Below are 18,084 nucleotides of genomic sequence, written 5' to 3'. Positions count from 1 at the left end.
AAGCCATGAGAGTCAAGACAAAGATCCACCCAGAGGAAAAGGGTTCTTGCCATACATCAAGGGAACCACGGACTGCAAAGAGAAGGTGATAGAGAAACACAACCTGCAAACTATCTACAGACCCACCATGAAAATCCAACAAATTCTACGTTCAGCATAGGACAAGAAGGATCCTCTCATCTCTGCAGGAGTCTACCCTATACCCTGATGCTGTGGACAAGTCTACATAGCAACCACCAAGTACAGCATTGCCCAGACACAAATCAAGGAACATGAAAGGCACTGCAGACTCACTCAACCAGAGAAGTCAGCCATAGCAGAGCACTTGATGAACCAACCTGGGCACAGCATATTATCTGAGAACACAGAAATGCTGGCCCACTCTCACAAGCACCATGTAAGACGACACAGAGAAGCCACTGAAATCCACAAGAAGCAGGTAGACAATTTCAGCAGAAAGGAGTAAACCATGAAAATGAACAAAATCTTGCTACCAGTATTTAAAAAAAAAAACTCTAAAATCAGGACAGTAAATAAAGAACAACACTCAGAGGACAAGGGAATTCCATACAAGAAACAATCAGGGTCAGCTAGGTAAAGGTAAAGGTTTCCCCTGACGTTAAGTCCAGTCGTGTCCAACTCTGGAGGTTGGTGTTCATCTCCATTTCTAAGCCGTTGTCCGTAGACACCTCCAAGGTCATGTGGTGGGCATGACTGCAAGGAACGCCGTTACCTTCCCGCCGGAGCAGTACCTATTGATCTACTCACATTTGCATGTTTTCAAACTGCTAGGTTGGCAGAAGCTGGAGCTAACAGCAGGAGCTCACTCCGCTCCCCGGATTTGAACCTGGGACTTTTCGGTCTGCAAGTTCAGCAGCTCAGCGCTTTAACACACTGCGCCACCAGAGGCTCCCAGGGTCAGCTAATAGCTCTCAAAAAAGGATTCCCCCAGACAGGAAGCTGTCAGGCTATTCAATGCTGATTGAGCTGGCCAACTGCAATATTCACTTGCCTCGGGCAGACAAGTGAACATTCCTCAGATATATAAACCCCACTTGTCTAGTTTCCAACAGACCTCTCAACCTCTGAGGATGCCTGCCATAGATGTGGGTGAAATGTCAGGAGAGGATGCTTCTGGAACATGGCCATACAGCCCAGAAATCTCACAGCAACCCAGCCTACCAGCTGTTAGGAATTGTGGGAGTTGAAGTCCAAAATACCTGGAGGACCCAAGTTTGCTCATGTGTGTTTTCAGGAAACTCTCCCTTTGGCTGCAGTGTTGCTCTAGGTGAGATGGTATCTCCTGGTTTATCTGCAATGCAGCACCAGCCGCTCTGCCTGCTGCTGCCTCCTCCTCCTCCTCCAAGTCTTGGATACAAAGCAATTCTCTTGTCACCCATTTGTCCTTGAAGAGTCCATTTAAGCACATTCAGAGTTGTTGTCTTTTTGCCATTCTTATTACATTAGATTAGTTCTTCTTTCTCTGCCAGTCCCAAATGTCACCTGGGTTGTTTGGTTGTTAGGGGCATCTTTAGAAAGGGCTTTTACATGCACTACTTTGGGATCTAGCACAGAGCTAGGAAAGGTTTCCAATTTGAGATGGATATGGACAACCTGGAAGGGCTTTGGTTGCGTGTTCCTGCATGGCAGAAGGAGGCTGGACTAGATGGCCTTTGGGATCCCTTCCAGGCTTATCTTTGTATGAGTCTACAACAGGGGTCCCAAAACTAAGGCCTGGGGGCCGGATGCGGCCCTCCAAGGTCATTTACCTGACCCCTGTCCTAAACTTTAGACTTAGAGTTGACCTAAGTCTAACTGGTCTTTGGAGGTCTTTTTGCCTACCTATGGTCTTATGAGATCGTCTAGATCAGGGGTCCCCAAACTTTTTAAAAAGGGGGCCAGTTCATGATCCTTTGGACCGTTGGAGGGCCAGACTATAGTTGGCCACCGAGCAATAATAATAATAATTATAATTATAATTATAATAATAGACCCTTGGGCCATTGAGTCCAACCCCCTTCTGCCTTTGTGCACCGAAAGCACAAGCAAAGCACCCTTGACAGATGGCCTCCCAGCCTCAATGTCAATAGTAATAACAACAACAACAACAACAACAACAATAATAATAATAATAATAATAGGGTTGGAAGAGACCCCTTGGGCCATTTAGTCCAACCCCTTTCTGCCTTTGTGCACCAAAAGCACAAGCAAAGCACCCCTGACAGATGGCCACCCAGCCTCAATGTTAATAATAATAATAATAATAATAATAATAATAATAATAATAATAATAATAATAAGGGTTGTAAGAGAAAAAGAGACCCCTTGGGTCATTTAGCCCAACCCCCTTCTACCCTTGTGCTGTGGGGGCCGGATAAATGGCTTCGATGGGCCGCATCCGGCCCCCGGGCCTTAGTTTGGGGACCCCTGGTCTAGATGGTCTTTGAAGGTCCCTGTGCTTAGCTACGGCCTTATGAGACAATCTGGATGACTTTTGGAGGTCACTTTCCTTACCTATGGTCCTATGAGACTATCTAGATGGTCTTTGAGGGTCCCTTTCCTTACCTATGGTCTTATGAGACCGTCTAGATGGTCTTTGGAGGTCTCTTTGCTTACCTATGGTCTTATGAGATCGACTAGATCAGGGGTCCCCAAACTAATCTTAATTTTGGACTATTTCATCATAGTCCGGTCCCCAACAGTCTGAGGGACTGTGAATCGGCCCTCCATTTAAAAAGTTTGAGGACCCCTGGTCTACAACATGCAAGGCTGTCATCCTTAGGTTTTCTACTTCTTGGGAGGACTGTCTTTACAGCAGTCTTTCCAGGCGTTATTATTATAATATTTATTTATACCCTGCTTTATTTTTTCTGAAGGAGACTCAAGGCGGCATTGAATCCAAGCCTTTCCCGGAGCAAGAAGTTCGGAACAGCCTGAGTTGCCTTTCCTGCAACCACCATCCCAGCCAGTTAGTGAGGATTACACAAGTGAGAAGATAGGCAGATGCAAATGAGAGATTCAAGGCAGGAGACGGGTCCAGAACGAAAGTCAAAACAAAGGTTGTAGTGGGATTGTGCAAAAGGAAACGGATGTCACTCCCAGATCAAGTCACTGCAGGCTTTGCTAAAGACTCACCATACTTTCGAATCACAAGGACATGACTACTGGGAAATCCTGTAATTGGAAACAATTCACTGGTTTAAAAAGTCCAGGTGTTGGACTACAACTCCCATCATGCTGTCCAGAACAATGGGAGTTGTAATCCAACATGTTCCAAGAAAGTTGCTATAGAAGTAACTCATGAAGTAGGAATCCCATGGTCCTTGTTAGACTGCAGTATAGTCCACGGTGAGGAATGATGGGATCTGTAGTCCAGCAATGCCAGGAGGGATCAGATTTTCTACCCATCTAGTCACTAATTTCCATCATTGTTTTTCGTCATATATCACAGGCAGACAGAGAGATTTGGTTTCTCCCCAAACTATGCAGGGACTACAAGTCCCAGCTGCTTTAGCCAAGATAAGCAATGAGGATGAATGCTGGGATATGAAGTCCAAAAAATGCAAGGAGTGAATGAGTCCCACTCTTCCTCTACTACAGTATATTGTCTTTCTACCATGAGAAACTTCCCCTCTTTTTAAGCCAAAAAATACATAAACAAATAAATCCCTGCACATAGAAATCTAGTGAGTAAGGGAATGTTCATATGCTAGCTTACTGCGAGTAAAGATGTTGGTCTCTTTCTATCTTTATGAAATCCTAAAGCAAACCTATTTCATAGCTTTATTTTTGCTTCCACACTACAGTGATAAATCTATTCATCCTAGTGATTATAATAAGGATGATGATTGTAAGATCACTGTAACCGAGTTTGCATTTTCTCAGTGCATAATTTGGATTCTTGGAGAGGGCGGGAAGCTCTGACACATTTTCTCCATATGCTTTTGCAACGTGTTTCCAGGAAGAGAAAGGCATTGCAGGCCCTGTAATTTGGCGGCTTGCAAAACTAAGCGTTTCTTCCCAAAACCACTTCACAAAAGCCTTTTCTCCCCACCAACATCCCTTCGGATACAGCCTCTCATTTGCTCAATTTCTCACTTTGTGCCAGACAGCCGAGGCTGCAGAAGGAACCAACAGAATGGTGTTAACTACACTGTAGAATGAGTGCAGTTGGACACTGTTTTAACTGTCGTGGCTGAAGACTTTGGAATCCTGGGAGCTATAGTTTTACAAGGACTTTAGGCTTATTGGCTGGTGCATTACCAAACTCTAATTCTCACGATTCCATAGCATTGAGTCATGGCAGTTATAGGGACGTGAAACTGCATTCATTCTACAATGTAGAGGTAGACTGGCTGTTGTTGCCTGGAGGCACCCTCTGTTTGGGAGGTGTTAACTGGCACTTGAGTGTTTGCTGTCTGGAATTCCCCTGTTTCTGAGTGGTGTTCGTTATTAATGCCTTGATTCTGATGGTTTTTTTAATACTGGTAGCCAGATTTTGTTCTATTGGGCATACACCCTCACTAATGGACTTTGCAGCTTCATGGCTACTCAATGCTATTCAAACTGATAATTGCAACATTCACACTTGCTTTAAACAGACAATGGTTCTTTCTCCCACCTGGACATTATTACATACACACACACATATATACACACTCCATTTGCCTCACCTCCAACAGACTTCTGAGAAGGCTTGCCACAAGTGCAGGCAAAACATCAGGAGAGGATGCTGCTAGAACATGGCTATACAGCCCAAAACACTCACAGCAACCCAGTGATTCCGGCCATGAAAGGCTTTGACAGCACATTAGAAATAACTTCCTAATACAGTAGAGTCTCACTTATCCAACGTTCTGGATTATCCAACACATTTTTGTAGTCAATGTTTTCAATAATCGTGATATTTTGGTGCTAAATTCATAAATACATAGCATTACTGCATATCGAACTAATTTTTTTTGTCAAATGTTGGATAACATGATGTTTTGGTGCTTAATTTGTAAAATCATAACCTAATTTGATGTTTAATAGGCTTTTCCTTAATCCCTGCTTATTGTCCAACATATTCGCTTATCCAACATTCTGCCGGCCCATTTATGTTGGATAAGTGAGACTCTACTGTAGTAAGAACTGTTCAACAGTGGAATATGCTGCTGCCTGGGATTCCAGTGGAGTCTCCTCTGGAGGTTTTTAAGCAGAGGCTGGATATGAATATACATGAATACATATGTATTCTTATTTTGCACATACTCAGGTCCTTGTTCCAAATTTGTTAGCAGCGGCCACAGGTAGAAGGAAACCTGTATTTAGCCAAATTCTCCCCAGAAACATTAGTTATAACCTTATTGGTTGGGTCTGAAGAGTCCCATTCAATCCACTGTTGAATGTTGTGTTGGTATAAAACAAGAATTAAGGATTCAGCTGTTTGTTGATCTATTTTAATGAGGCTGATCAGCTCCATTTGGACAATAGCTGACATCTCCCCATAGCTTGCATTGTTTGCTAAGCTCTGTCGTGGATGTTTTGCTAGAAATGCTGTAACTGCAAAACGATGTGCTCGGATATTATGGCTGCACCCAGTGCCAGACGCTGAGAACATCCTCTTAAACAACAAACAAACTCTGACAACACTCTGTATAAGTCACATCGATTCAGATAAGGGTTATTATGTATACATTAGATATATTGCTCATGCACACTTCGTCTTTGTTTGCATATCTCTGAAGCTCTCTAAAATGCTCATGCTTGGAATTAGCTACTCATTGAGGATTGAAGACTTGGTGACACAAGAGGCGTGTGCAGTCCAAGGATGAAACCCAACAGATTGGAATAAAAACAGCATTGGGTCAGGGATGTCACATTCATTTTTATTATGGGCCACGGCAGTCTTATTATGGTTGCTTTCAAAGTACAATTGAATCCATGGATGGAGATTCCATGGATACAGAGGACCAACCTTTGTGGAGTTGTAGATATAAATAAATAGAAGCTTTACCACTGCTTCTGAACCAAAGCATACCCTGCAGTATAATAAAGTGTCACTCAGGTTTGTGTAACAAGTAACAGTAACTTGACTTCAGTTCAAAAGATCAAATATGGCAACAATATATACAGCAGTCTCTCTCAATTCTTACAGAGAACAGAAGGAATAAACAGTCCTTTTAAACAGTTTTTAAATATGCCTCATTTGCCTTAGAATTAATCAGGCTTCGAAGAGTTGGGAGCCATTTCCTTCCTGACTGTTTCCAGTCAACACTTTCTTCACTCTCTGAGGTGAGAATGGCAGTTAAAACTGTTTCTCTCAGCAGCAAGCCAGAAGCAGTAGCCAATCAGAATTCTGGCTCTTGACTGGCTCAGCCAATCAGCTGCCGACACATGCCTTTCCAGTCAACCCATTACATCATAGTGTCTTTTACAAATCCCCACACATCTATCTATCTATCTATCTATCTATCTATCTATCTATCTATCTATTTATATATACACACACAAATATATATATATATATATATATATATATATATGTATATGTAATGAAATTTCGGCCTAGGACAAAACAACAAAACTACACATCCCACAAACACTAAACTTGGCAGCACAACCCCTCATCCATGCCTCTACGTTCATACAACAAAAAGAAAAGAAAAATAAAGTCCTAATTAGAGGGAGAGGAAGAATTGTTTTTATCCAATTGCTGCCAGTTAGAAGGCTAAGCTCCGCCCACTTGATCTCCTAGCAACCCACTCAGCCCAGCGGACAGGCAGACTTAGGCCTCACAAATGAGAGTAGATGAATAGGTACTGCTCCGGCGGGAAGGTAACGGCGCTCCATGTAGTCAAGCCACATGACCTTGGAGGAGTCTATGGACAATGCCAGCTCTTCGGCTTAGAAATGGAGATGAGCACCAACCCCCAGAATCAGACACGACTGGACTTAATTTCAGGGGGAAATCTTTACCCTTTATCTTAACTACCACCAATTCCTCAATACTTTATTTCCCATATCACCATACTTCGCCACAACAACGCGTGGCTGGGCACAGCTAGTGTGTGTGTGTGTGTGTGCGTGTGTGTGTGTGTGTGTATATATATATATATATATACATACATATATATATATATATATATATATATATATATATATATATATATATATATATATTGCTCTTAGTTTTTACCCAGTTAGAGTCCACAGATGATATTTAATGACAACTCCTAATCCTTTTGATGATCCACCATGCAGACTGGGGATAATGAGAATTGCAACCCACTTGTGGCTTTGAGGTTGTTTAAAGGAGAAAGGACATTTCAACTTCAGGCATCATATCCAGAAGCCTTGTACCTCAATTCAAGCTTCACTGTTCTTGATGAAAGAGAACAAACTGCAGCCTTCCAGGTCACAACTCCCACCAGCTTTGGATCACAACTCCCATCAGTTCTAGTCATCATGTCTAATGATGAAGAAGACAGGAGTCGTAGTCCAGCTTCTGGAGGGCCAATAAAATGATATGGTAGGTCAGTTTGACACATGTGGGTTTGGTGGATCCTTCGGACAAAGTTTATTTATTTATCATGTCAGAAGCGAATTGATATAAATCGAGCTCCACGATAAAGACGCATTTAGTGAGCACAGAGCATTTTGTCCTCCATCTCTGAAGCCAAGACAAAGCAGTGGATAAAGCTGATAACAGGAGTCAGTATGGGCAGAAGTAGCCAGAAGGTGTGGACGCTGTTGAGATGGTTGAGCAATGATCAAACTAATACCCATGCCAATATGAAGGCAGAGCAGATAGCGCATCAACTTCTGAAGAATGGGAAACCCAACCTTGACACCAAACTAGGAAGGAAACCACTAGTCAGACAACAAGAAAATGAGAACAACAACCTTTATGAACCTTTAACATTTACTGAATTGGAAACGGCTCTCAATAAATGTAAAAAAGGCAAAGCAGCTGGCCTGGATGGAACAAATTAAGAACTTTGGCCCAAAAGCAAGGTGCTGGCTGCTGAAGCTGATGAACAACTGCATTACATCCTGTCAGATTCCAAAAATCTGGAGGAAAGCAAGAGTCATAGCCATCTTGAAACCAGGCAAAGACTGTAATGATCCAAAAAGATATAAACCAATCTCCTTGTTGTGCCATCTTTACAAGGTTCTAGAGAGACTTATTTTGCATAGAATTATGGAAAACATGTATCATTCCACAGCAAGGTGAACAAAATTATTGTTTGTTGTCTATTTTCCCTCCTGCTCAGATTCAGGACTCATTCTGGCTCTTTCACTTGGAAAATACAACAGGGCTGATATCTCAGTCCTATCCAACAGTTAGGACATAGGTAAATATAACTATTCAATGGGTCGACTCATTACAGAATCGAAAGAGACCAAAGGGCCACCCACTCCAAACCCTTGCCATGCAAATTCCTCTGTGAGTATTCCTTGCCTTAGAAAACTAAGAAACTCACGAGATTGCCTTAAGTCAACAGCAATAACATGATACAGACTGGGTTGCATATAAGTTGGCCTCAGAGGGATGGTAGAACTAGAATTCCCATCTCCCAGGGCCTGGGTAAATATCTGAAGGGATGTCATGTAGGACCGGGCTGTGGCGCAGGCTGGAAAGCAAGCCAGCTGCAACAAATCAACAAATCACTCTGACCAAGAGGTCATGAGTTCGAGGCCAGCCCGGTCTCTGCGTCTTGTCTCTGTCTCTGTTCTATGTCATGGCATTGAATGTTTGCCTTTCTGTGTGCAATGTGATCCGCCCTGAGTCCCCTTCGAGGTGAGAAGGGCGGAATATAAATGCTGTAAATAATAAATAAATAATAATAAATGTAGAAGATGAAACCTAGAGACCAAGGGATTCAAATGAGAAGGAAAGAGATCCCACCTAAAACTTAGGAAGAACTTGCTGACTGTCAGAGCTGCTCAATAGCAGGACAGATTTCGTCGCAGGATGATGGGCTCTATCTTTGGAAATCTTTAAAGTAGATACGGGATGGGCATTGTTTAGTTGTGTATAGTTGGCCCTCCGTATCCACGGATTCCGCATCCACGGATTCAACCATCAAAAGGAGATTGGATCAGATGTCTTTAGAGTACAGATGCCTAATGTCTCAGCCTTAGTTTCAGGTTCTTTCCGAAATCCCTTTCCTAGTGATGTATAGAGACAGAAGAGGCCTGCGAGAGTCTCCTTCACACCCGGCTGCCCTCATAAGCGCCTATTTGAGTCTGCACAGTTTCACTCTGTCACCATGCAAAGCGGCTACTTCCAGCTCGTTGCTAAAAATACCAAGCCGCATGGACAAAAAAGCGCAACCCCAGAAATATTAACACAGTCACAGGCTTCGGCTGTCAAGTTGCCCACATCCCTCCCCAATAAAGCTCCAGCGTTTTAAATAACTGTGCAGCAGCGAGGCCAAATGCAGCAGAGGAGAAGAAAATAAACAAACCCACAGCTTTCTCCCTGTAGTCTGTGTATCCCAACGAAAACCCTGTCAATTGTGTAACAAATGCAGTTTGATACCACTTTAAGTGCCATGACTCAATGTGATATGCAATGCTAGGGTCTGTAGTTTGGTAAAGCACCTGCACCCTTTGGCCGAGAAGGCTAAAGACCTTGTAAAACTACAGCTTCCAGGATTCCATAGCATTGAGCCATGGTAGTTCAAGTGTTGCCAAACTGCATTAATTCTACAGTGTAGAGTCAGCATGGATTCTTATAGACTACAACTCTGATTTGATTCCCTACTTGGCTACAGAAACCCACTGGATGACTTTAGGTGAGTCACACTCTCTCAGCTTCAGAAGAAAGCAATGGCAAATCATACCAACAACAATATCAACAACAGCAGCAACAATAATAACACTGTCAGTGCCGTAAGCATGAATTTTAAACTCTCACCCCATTCAGCTCCCACAGACCACTGTGACCCCCACCAATAACAGACCTGGACCAAACTTGGCACACAAACTCCCCATGACCCACTTTATGTCCTGGTGTGGTTTTGGGGAGGATGGACCATGGATAATGGGATTTTCAGTACCTTCATCCACATCCAGAGACTACTGCAACCCCCACAAATGAAGGACCTGGACCAAACTTGGCACACAGACTCCCCATGACCCACTTTATGTCCTGGTGTGGTTTTGGGGAGGATGGACCACGGATGATGGGATTCACAGTACCTTCGCTCACTTCCAGAGACCACTGCAATCCCCACAAATGACAGACCTAGACCAAACTTGGCACACAGACTCCTCATGACCCACTTTATGTCCTGGTGTGGTTTTGGGGAGGATGGACCACGGATGATGGGATTTTCAGTACCTTCATCCACATCCAGAGACTACTGAAACTCCAACAAATGACGGACCTGGACCAAACTTGGCACACAGACTCCTCATGACCCACTTTAAGTCCTGGTGTGGTTTTGGGGAGGATGGACCATGGATGATGGGATTTTCAGTATATTCATCCACATCTAGAGACTACTGCGACCCCCACAAATGACGGACCTAGACCAAACTTGGCACACAGACTCTCCATAACGTACTTTACTTCTTTGTGAGTTTTGGGAGAGGATGAACCACGGAAACTTGGCACACAGATCCAACATGGCCAACTCTGAATATTGGCAGGGTTTGGGGATGATTGCCCTGGGAATCTGGGAGTTGTGGTTATCCCTTATCCAGAGAGCACTAAACCCAGCCAACGACAGATCTGGACCAAACTTAAGTGATATTATCTAACATCCCAAAACAAACCTTCTTCTAATAACCCAGGCATCACCAGGTTTCTAAAATAGTATAAATATAGTGGAACTATCTTTTAATATCTGCATTTTATATAATAATTATGTATTTCTAGCTATGTTGTAACCTGCCACGAGGAGAGGTGGGTTTGGCCCCACTTTAACTTCCCTGGCCCAGTGCTATGGCATCCTAGGAGTTATAGTTTGCTGAGGCACCAACACTTAACAAGAGGAAGACCATGACATCAAAGTGGTGTCAAACTGCATTAATTCTACACTGTAGATACACCTGTAGAATTCTATCCCTCTTCTTTCCATGTTATTTCATACCCTGGAACTCTGAGGGTTATCTGTATTAATTTCCACAAATAATTGAAATAGTAATATTGAACTCTTGTGATACCCCCCCCCCCCCAATGAACAAAGGATTCCCCCAGACAGGAAGCAGCCAGACTTTGAAGCTGCAAGGCCATTCAATGCTAATCAAGGTGGCCAACTGCAAAATTCACACTTGCCTCAGTCAGACAAGAGTTCTTTCTCCCACCCTGGACATTATTCCACAGATATATAAACTCCACTTGCCTAGTTTCCAACAGACCTCGCAACCTCCGAGGATGCCTGCCATAGATGTGGACGAAACATCAGGAGAGAATGCTTCCAGAACATGGCAGTACACTTGCCTAGTTTCCAACAGACCTCACCACCTCTGCGGATGCCTGCCATAGATGTGGGATAAACATCAGGAGAAAATTCTTCTGGAACATGTCCATAACAGCCCGAAAAACTCACAGCAACCCAGTGATTCCAGCCATGAAACCCTTCCACAACACAACTCTTGCACTTTTGTCCATCACGCAGTGAAGAACCCAGCAAATGTTTGTGGGGTGAACCATGCACGACCCATACTTTCGTTTGCATTTTTTAATAAAAATGTTAGATAAATGCATGAAAGAGAATGTACTGATTTATATGGCACACGCATCGTGCATCAGGAGGAATATTTTAACACAGAGGAGGCAATCCTGGGCCTTTTGTGTTTCGAAAGCGTTGTCATAAATCTCACTTGATGTTCTCAAGTACAGCAGCTGAATATAAATGACACATTATGGGAATGCTGGTGCTCTTCTATGAATTCTGAAACTTTGCATTTCCAGGTACTAAATGATGAGCTTAAGCGGCTGAGGGGGAAAAGGAAAGGGCCTGAGGCTGTTAGGAATGGTGGGAGTTGGAGTCCAAAACACCCGGAGGGCCCAAGTTTGCCCAGGTCTAGTCTTTGTTGTGTATACAGAATTTTACGATATCCAATCCAACACAAGGGAAATGTCATTAATGCAGTTTGGCACCACTTTGATGACCAGGACTCAATGCTATGGGGTCCTGGGAGTTGTAGTTTTACAAGATCTACAGCCCATGAGTGCTTGGGGGGTGGATGGGTTGTGGGAGTGCGAATCCATAAAAACAAACCTTCCTTGAACACAAAATGGCATCAAAATCATAATGAGAGTTGGAAGGGGGCTCCTAAAGGTCATTTAGACCAACCTCTGTGTATCATTCCTTTACCTGGTATTCCTTCTCTCTCTATCTGTGTATCTACCTCTCTCTCTCTCTCTTTCTCTCTCTCTCTCTCTCTATCTATCTATCTATCTGTGTATCTTGCTCTCTCTACCTCTATCTCCCTCTCACTCTATCTGTCTATCTGTCTGCCTGTCTGTCTACCTATCTATCTATCTGTGTATCTTGCTCTATCTACCTCTTTCTTTCTCTATCTATTTGTATATCTATCTCTTCATCTCTCGATCTCTCTATCTCTCTATCTGTGTATCTATCTATCTATCTATCTATCTATCTGTGTATCTTGCTCTCTCTACCTCTATCTCACTCTATCTATCTATCTATCTATCTATCTATCTATCTATCTATCTATCTATCTATCTATCTATCTATCTGTGTATCTTGCTCTCTCTACCTCTATCTCCCTCTCACTCTATCTGTCTATCTATCTATCTATCTATCTATCTATCTATCTATCTATCTATCTATCTATCTGTGTATCTTGCTCTCTCTACCTCTATCTCCCTATCTATCTATCTATCTATCTATCTATCTATCTATCTATCTATCTATCTATCTGTATCTTGCTCTCTCTACCTCTATCTCCCTCTCACTCTATCTGTCTATCTATCTGTCTGTCTATCTATCTATCTATCTATCTATCTATCTATCTATCTATCTATCTATCTGTCTGTGTATCTTGCTCTCTCTACCTCTATCTCCCTCTCACTCTGTCTATCTATCTATCTATCTATCTATCTATCTATCTATCTATCTATCTATCTATCTATCTATCTGTGTATCTTGCTCTCTCTACCTCTATCTCCCTCTCACTCTATCTATCTATCTATCTATCTATCTATCTATCTGTGTATCTTGCTCTCTCTACCTCTATCTCCCTCTCACTCTATCTATCTATCTCTCTCTCTCTCTCTCTATCTATCTATCTATCTATCTGTGTATCTGTGTATCTTGCTCTCTATCTCTATCTACCTCTTTCTTTCTCTATTTGTATATATATCTCTTCATCTCTCTCTCTCTCTCTATCTATCTCTATATCTGTCTGTCTATCTATCTATCTATCTTCCTCTCTATCTATCTATCTATCTATCTATCTCTATCTGTGTATCTATCTCTAACTCTCTCTCTTTCTTTATCTATTTGTATATCTATCTCTTCATCTCTCTATCTCTCTATCTCTATATCTGTCTGTCTGTCTATCTATCTATCTATCTATCTATCTATCTATCTATCTCTCTCTCTCTCTCTCTCTTTCTCTTTCTCTCTATTTATCTATCTGTCTCTCTCTATCTGTGTATCTATCTCTAACTCTCTCTCTTTCTCTCTCTATCTGTAGATAGATAGAGATAGTAGAGTCTCACTTATCCAACATAAACGGGCCGGCAGAACGTTGGATAAGCGAATATCTTGGATAATAAGGAGGGGGAAATTAAGGAAAAGCCTATTAAACATCAAATTAGTTTATGATTTTACAAATTACGCACCAAAACATCATGTTAGACAACAAATTTGACAGAAAATGTAGTTCAATACGCAGTAATGTTATGTTGTAATTACTTTAATTACGAATTTAGCACCAAAATATCACCATGTATTGAAAACATTGACTACAAAAATGCGTTGGATAATCCAGAACGTTGGATAAACGAATGTTGGATAAGTGAGACTCTACTGTCTATATATCTCTCTTTCTTTCTCTCTATTTATCTATCTGTCTCTCTTTATCTGTGTATCTATCTCTAGCTCTCTCTTTTTCTCTCTTTATCTATCTCTCTGTATATATCTCTCGCCATCTCTCTGTCTCTCTATCTGTGTATCTCTCTCTCCTGTCTCTCTATTTAACTATCTCTATCTATCTATCTATCTATCTATCTATCTATCTATCTATCTATCTCTTTCACTCTTTCTATCTCTCCCTCTCAATCTATCTCTCTATCTACATCTCTCTCTCTCTCTCTATCTATCTGTATATCTGTCTGTCTGTCTATCTATCTATCTATCTATCTATCTATTGATGCCATTCTACACACTCTGTGTCTCATATTTCCAAGTACTAAACTGGAGATGGACAGTTTGGTCCAGAGGGGTGTGAGTGTTATTAGACTAGGGGTGCATCTACACTGCAGATTTGATGCAGTTTAATACAATGTGAGTATTACTGGACTGATGCTGTTTAATACCAAGATTGAACGTGATGGGAGTTCTGGGAGCTGCAGTTTTGCAAAACCTTAATTTTTTTCTTAATTTATTTTCTTGATTTTTTCCTTGCCTCTTCAAACTACAACTCCCAGGATCTCCTAGCATTGAGCCATAGGCCTTCATTTGGAGGGCATTTACAGCCAAGGTGCCCTTAAATCCCTATTAGAAGGGTAAGGGGAAAAGAAGGCTTCCAAAAGGGGTAAAATTTGCATAAATAAACAGGAAAGGCTACCTAGAATACAATGGGCAAGGCACTGAGGCAGAACACGCATCTTGCACGCATTCACACGTACACGGAGTACACGTGTCTAACTAAATCTGCCCAAAAACCAAAGATGCATCTTCCCCCTCCTTTATGCCCTCAATCCCTACTTTTGGTTTACGTATTAGAGTAGACCCATTGACTATATAGAACTTACACGCGTGTAAAATACTTTTAATTCACCCATTAGAGTACAAACATTGACCCAATGGGGTTTACTCGAGTGTAAATCTCCCCAATCCTATATTAGGGGGGAAAATAACTGGATATAACAAATAATCTCACCATTCTAAGGCAATTTTGAGTTAAAACAGAGCTAAAATTATATTAGATGGAGTCCTTACCTGGCAAAAAGAAACAGGATCTGGTGCCCAGGTATACCCCAAACGCGTTCTCTATAAAGGATCCTCAAAATCCGGCTGGAAAATCACTGATATGGGAGTAATTCATTAATTTTTTCTCGCTCTGCTTTCTCTTCTCCTTCCAGAATGAATGAATGAAGCCATCAGCGCCGGTGGGAAAAAAAGTAGCAGCTGGCTGCGGAAGCCACGCCCCTTCGAAGGCGCATCACAATGGAGTCGGTCACGCCCACTTCTGCGCGTCACGCCTCGGCCACGCCCACATTCCAAAATTCGGACCCGCCTTCATTGATTTCAGTAGACTTTAAGGACAGTGAATGGAGAGAAGAGTTCAGCTCCCTAGCGGCACCTAGCGGTGCATGCTTGAATTGCAGGTTTTTAGAATTAGAAGAGTAAGATTATTATGGAGGGATTTTGAATCCCAAGTAATAAAAATAATAAAAACATTATATATTATATTACATTATATTACATTATAGTACTGGTATATTATATTATATTATATTATATTATATTATATTATATTATATTATATTGTATTACATTAATTATATTATAGTACTGGTATATTATATTATATTATATTATATTATATTATATTATATTATATTATATTATATTATATTATATTATATTATATTATATTATATTATATTATATTATATTATATTATATTATATGCTGAACACTGTCTGGCTGGGGGTTTCTGGAAATGGTAGTTTATTCATTTATTTATATCCTGCTTTATCTCTCCATATGGAGGCTCAAAATGGCTCACAATCAAATTACATTACAAATTAAAAAATACAATAATAAAACAATATTTCATTGTATATTATCACCAGTATTACATTTAACGTATCATTATTATATTACAATATTATTATTGTATTACAATATTATTATTGTATCTTTAGTAGTCTATTGCATTACATTATATTATTATTAATATTAATATTATATGTATATATATTATATTATTAACATTGCACAGTATTAGTACAGTAGAGTCTCACTTATCCAAGCCTCGCTTATCCAAGCTTCTGGATAATCCAAGCCATTTTTGTAGTCAATGTTTTCAATATATCATGATATTTTGGTGCTAAATTCTTAAATACAGTCATTACAACATAACATTACTGCATATTGAACTACTTTTTCTGTCAAATTTGTTGTATGACATGATGTTTTGGTGCTTAATTTGTAAAATCATAACCTAATTTGATGTTTAATAGGCTTTTCCTTAATCCCTCCTTATTATCCAAGATATTCGCTTATCCAAGCTTCTGCCGGCCCGTTTAGCTTGGATAAGTGAGACTCTACTGTATTGGTATATTATTATATATTATCAGTAGTATTATATATGACATATTAGGTTCATTATATTACAATGTTATTATATATTATTATATTGTATTATTATTAGTATAGTATGATATTATAAATAATATTGTATATATATATATATAATATATCATTAACATAGCACAATGTTAGTATTATATATTATGATATTGTACTATACCACTATACTGCAATATGATTAGTAATATTGCATGTAATATATAATATAAGGTAAAAAGGTAAAGGTTTTTCCCTGACATTAAGTCTAGTTGTGTCAAACTCTGGGGGTTGGTGCTCATCTCAATTTCTAAGCCGAAGAGCCGGCGTTGTCTGTAGACACCTCCAAGGTCATATGGCCGGCATGATTGCATGGAGCGCCATTACCTTTCCGCCAAAGCGATACCTATTGATCTACTCACATTTGCATGTTTTCTAACTGCTAGGTTGGCAGAAGCTGCAGCTAACATCAGGTGCTCACTCCGCTCTCCAGATTCGAACCTGCGACCTTTCAGTCCGCAAGTTCAGCTTTAACACGCTGTGCCACCGGGGGCTCAATATATAATATATGATTATTATATTATTATATTGTACTATATTATATAAACTTCACCAAGCTTGGAAGGACTGCCAATTAATATAAGGTGCTGTAAGGTGTATTTCAGAAAAAGGAATAGGCTTAAGAAAACCCTTTGAAATTCATGGGGTCACCATTCATTTACCAAGCAAACTGAAGGTACATTTTTAAAGGGCTATCATGTATTACAGTAGAGTCTCACTTATCCAAGCTAAACGGGCCGGCAGAAGCTTGGATAAGCAAATATCTTGGATAATAAGGAGGGATAAAGGAAAAGCCTATTAAACATCAAATTAGGTTATGATTTTACAAATTAAGCACCAAAACATCATGTCATACAACAAATTTGACAGAAAAAGCAGTTCAATACACAGTAATGTTATGTTGTAATTACTGTATTTACGAATTTAGCACCAAAATATCACGATATATTGAAAACATTGACTACAAAAATGGCTTGGATAATCCAGAAAATTGGATAAGCGAGGCTTGGATAAGTGAGACTCTACTGTACTTATTTATTCAAGTATCTCCCAAAAATCTTTCTATCATCATCATCATCATCATCATCATCATCATCATCATCATCATCGCTTTTCTATCTTGAGAGAGTCTAGATATTTGCACTGATCAAACTTTACTCATTATTTAGAATTATTATTATTATTATTGACACAACAATGTTATATGACACAACAAACAAGATGTATATGCTGGATTTCGTATCACAAAATCACAAGTCGAACACTTCCCAAGTGTTTAGGACTGTGTGATGTATTTTCGAATGATGTGTGCAGATCCCAGCAGGGTGGCCTTTTGCAGTTGACAGATGGTGATTTTCTCAGTGTGTATTATTATTATTATTATTATTATTATTATTATTATTATTATTAAAAGATATGTAATATACCATCGAAATATTAAAACCTAAAGATTATAAACATTAAAATAAAATTAAACCTAAAGAAGTCAGAGGCATGAAGAAAAAGATTGGTTTCAAATGTATTTGGGTTAGCT

General features: G+C 40.3%; 1 protein-coding gene across 2 annotated transcripts in view; it reads right to left on the bottom strand.

The window, feature by feature from the left end:
• Positions 1-15,342, bottom strand: part of relt (RELT TNF receptor) — a 90,623-nt gene extending 75,281 nt beyond the window's left edge. The window contains exons 1-2 of one of the 2 annotated variants that reach the window (XM_062974489.1): positions 15,135-15,342; positions 11,340-11,473 (exon numbers count right to left, since the gene is read on the bottom strand). In XM_062974489.1, coding sequence (XP_062830559.1) covers positions 11,340-11,382 — 43 coding nt within the window. In that variant the 5' untranslated portion in view covers positions 11,383-11,473; positions 15,135-15,342. The remainder of the gene's footprint in view (positions 1-11,339; positions 11,474-15,134) is intronic. The other variant, XM_062974491.1, reaches the window with a different exon arrangement.
• Positions 15,343-18,084: the final 2,742 nt, after the last annotated feature.

This window comes from Anolis carolinensis, chromosome 3, assembly GCF_035594765.1.
Source record: "Anolis carolinensis isolate JA03-04 chromosome 3, rAnoCar3.1.pri, whole genome shotgun sequence".
Classification (NCBI taxonomy): Eukaryota; Metazoa; Chordata; class Lepidosauria; order Squamata; family Dactyloidae; genus Anolis; species Anolis carolinensis.
Note: the sequence above shows the minus strand (reverse complement) of the source record. Positions and strands in the feature narration are given on the sequence as shown.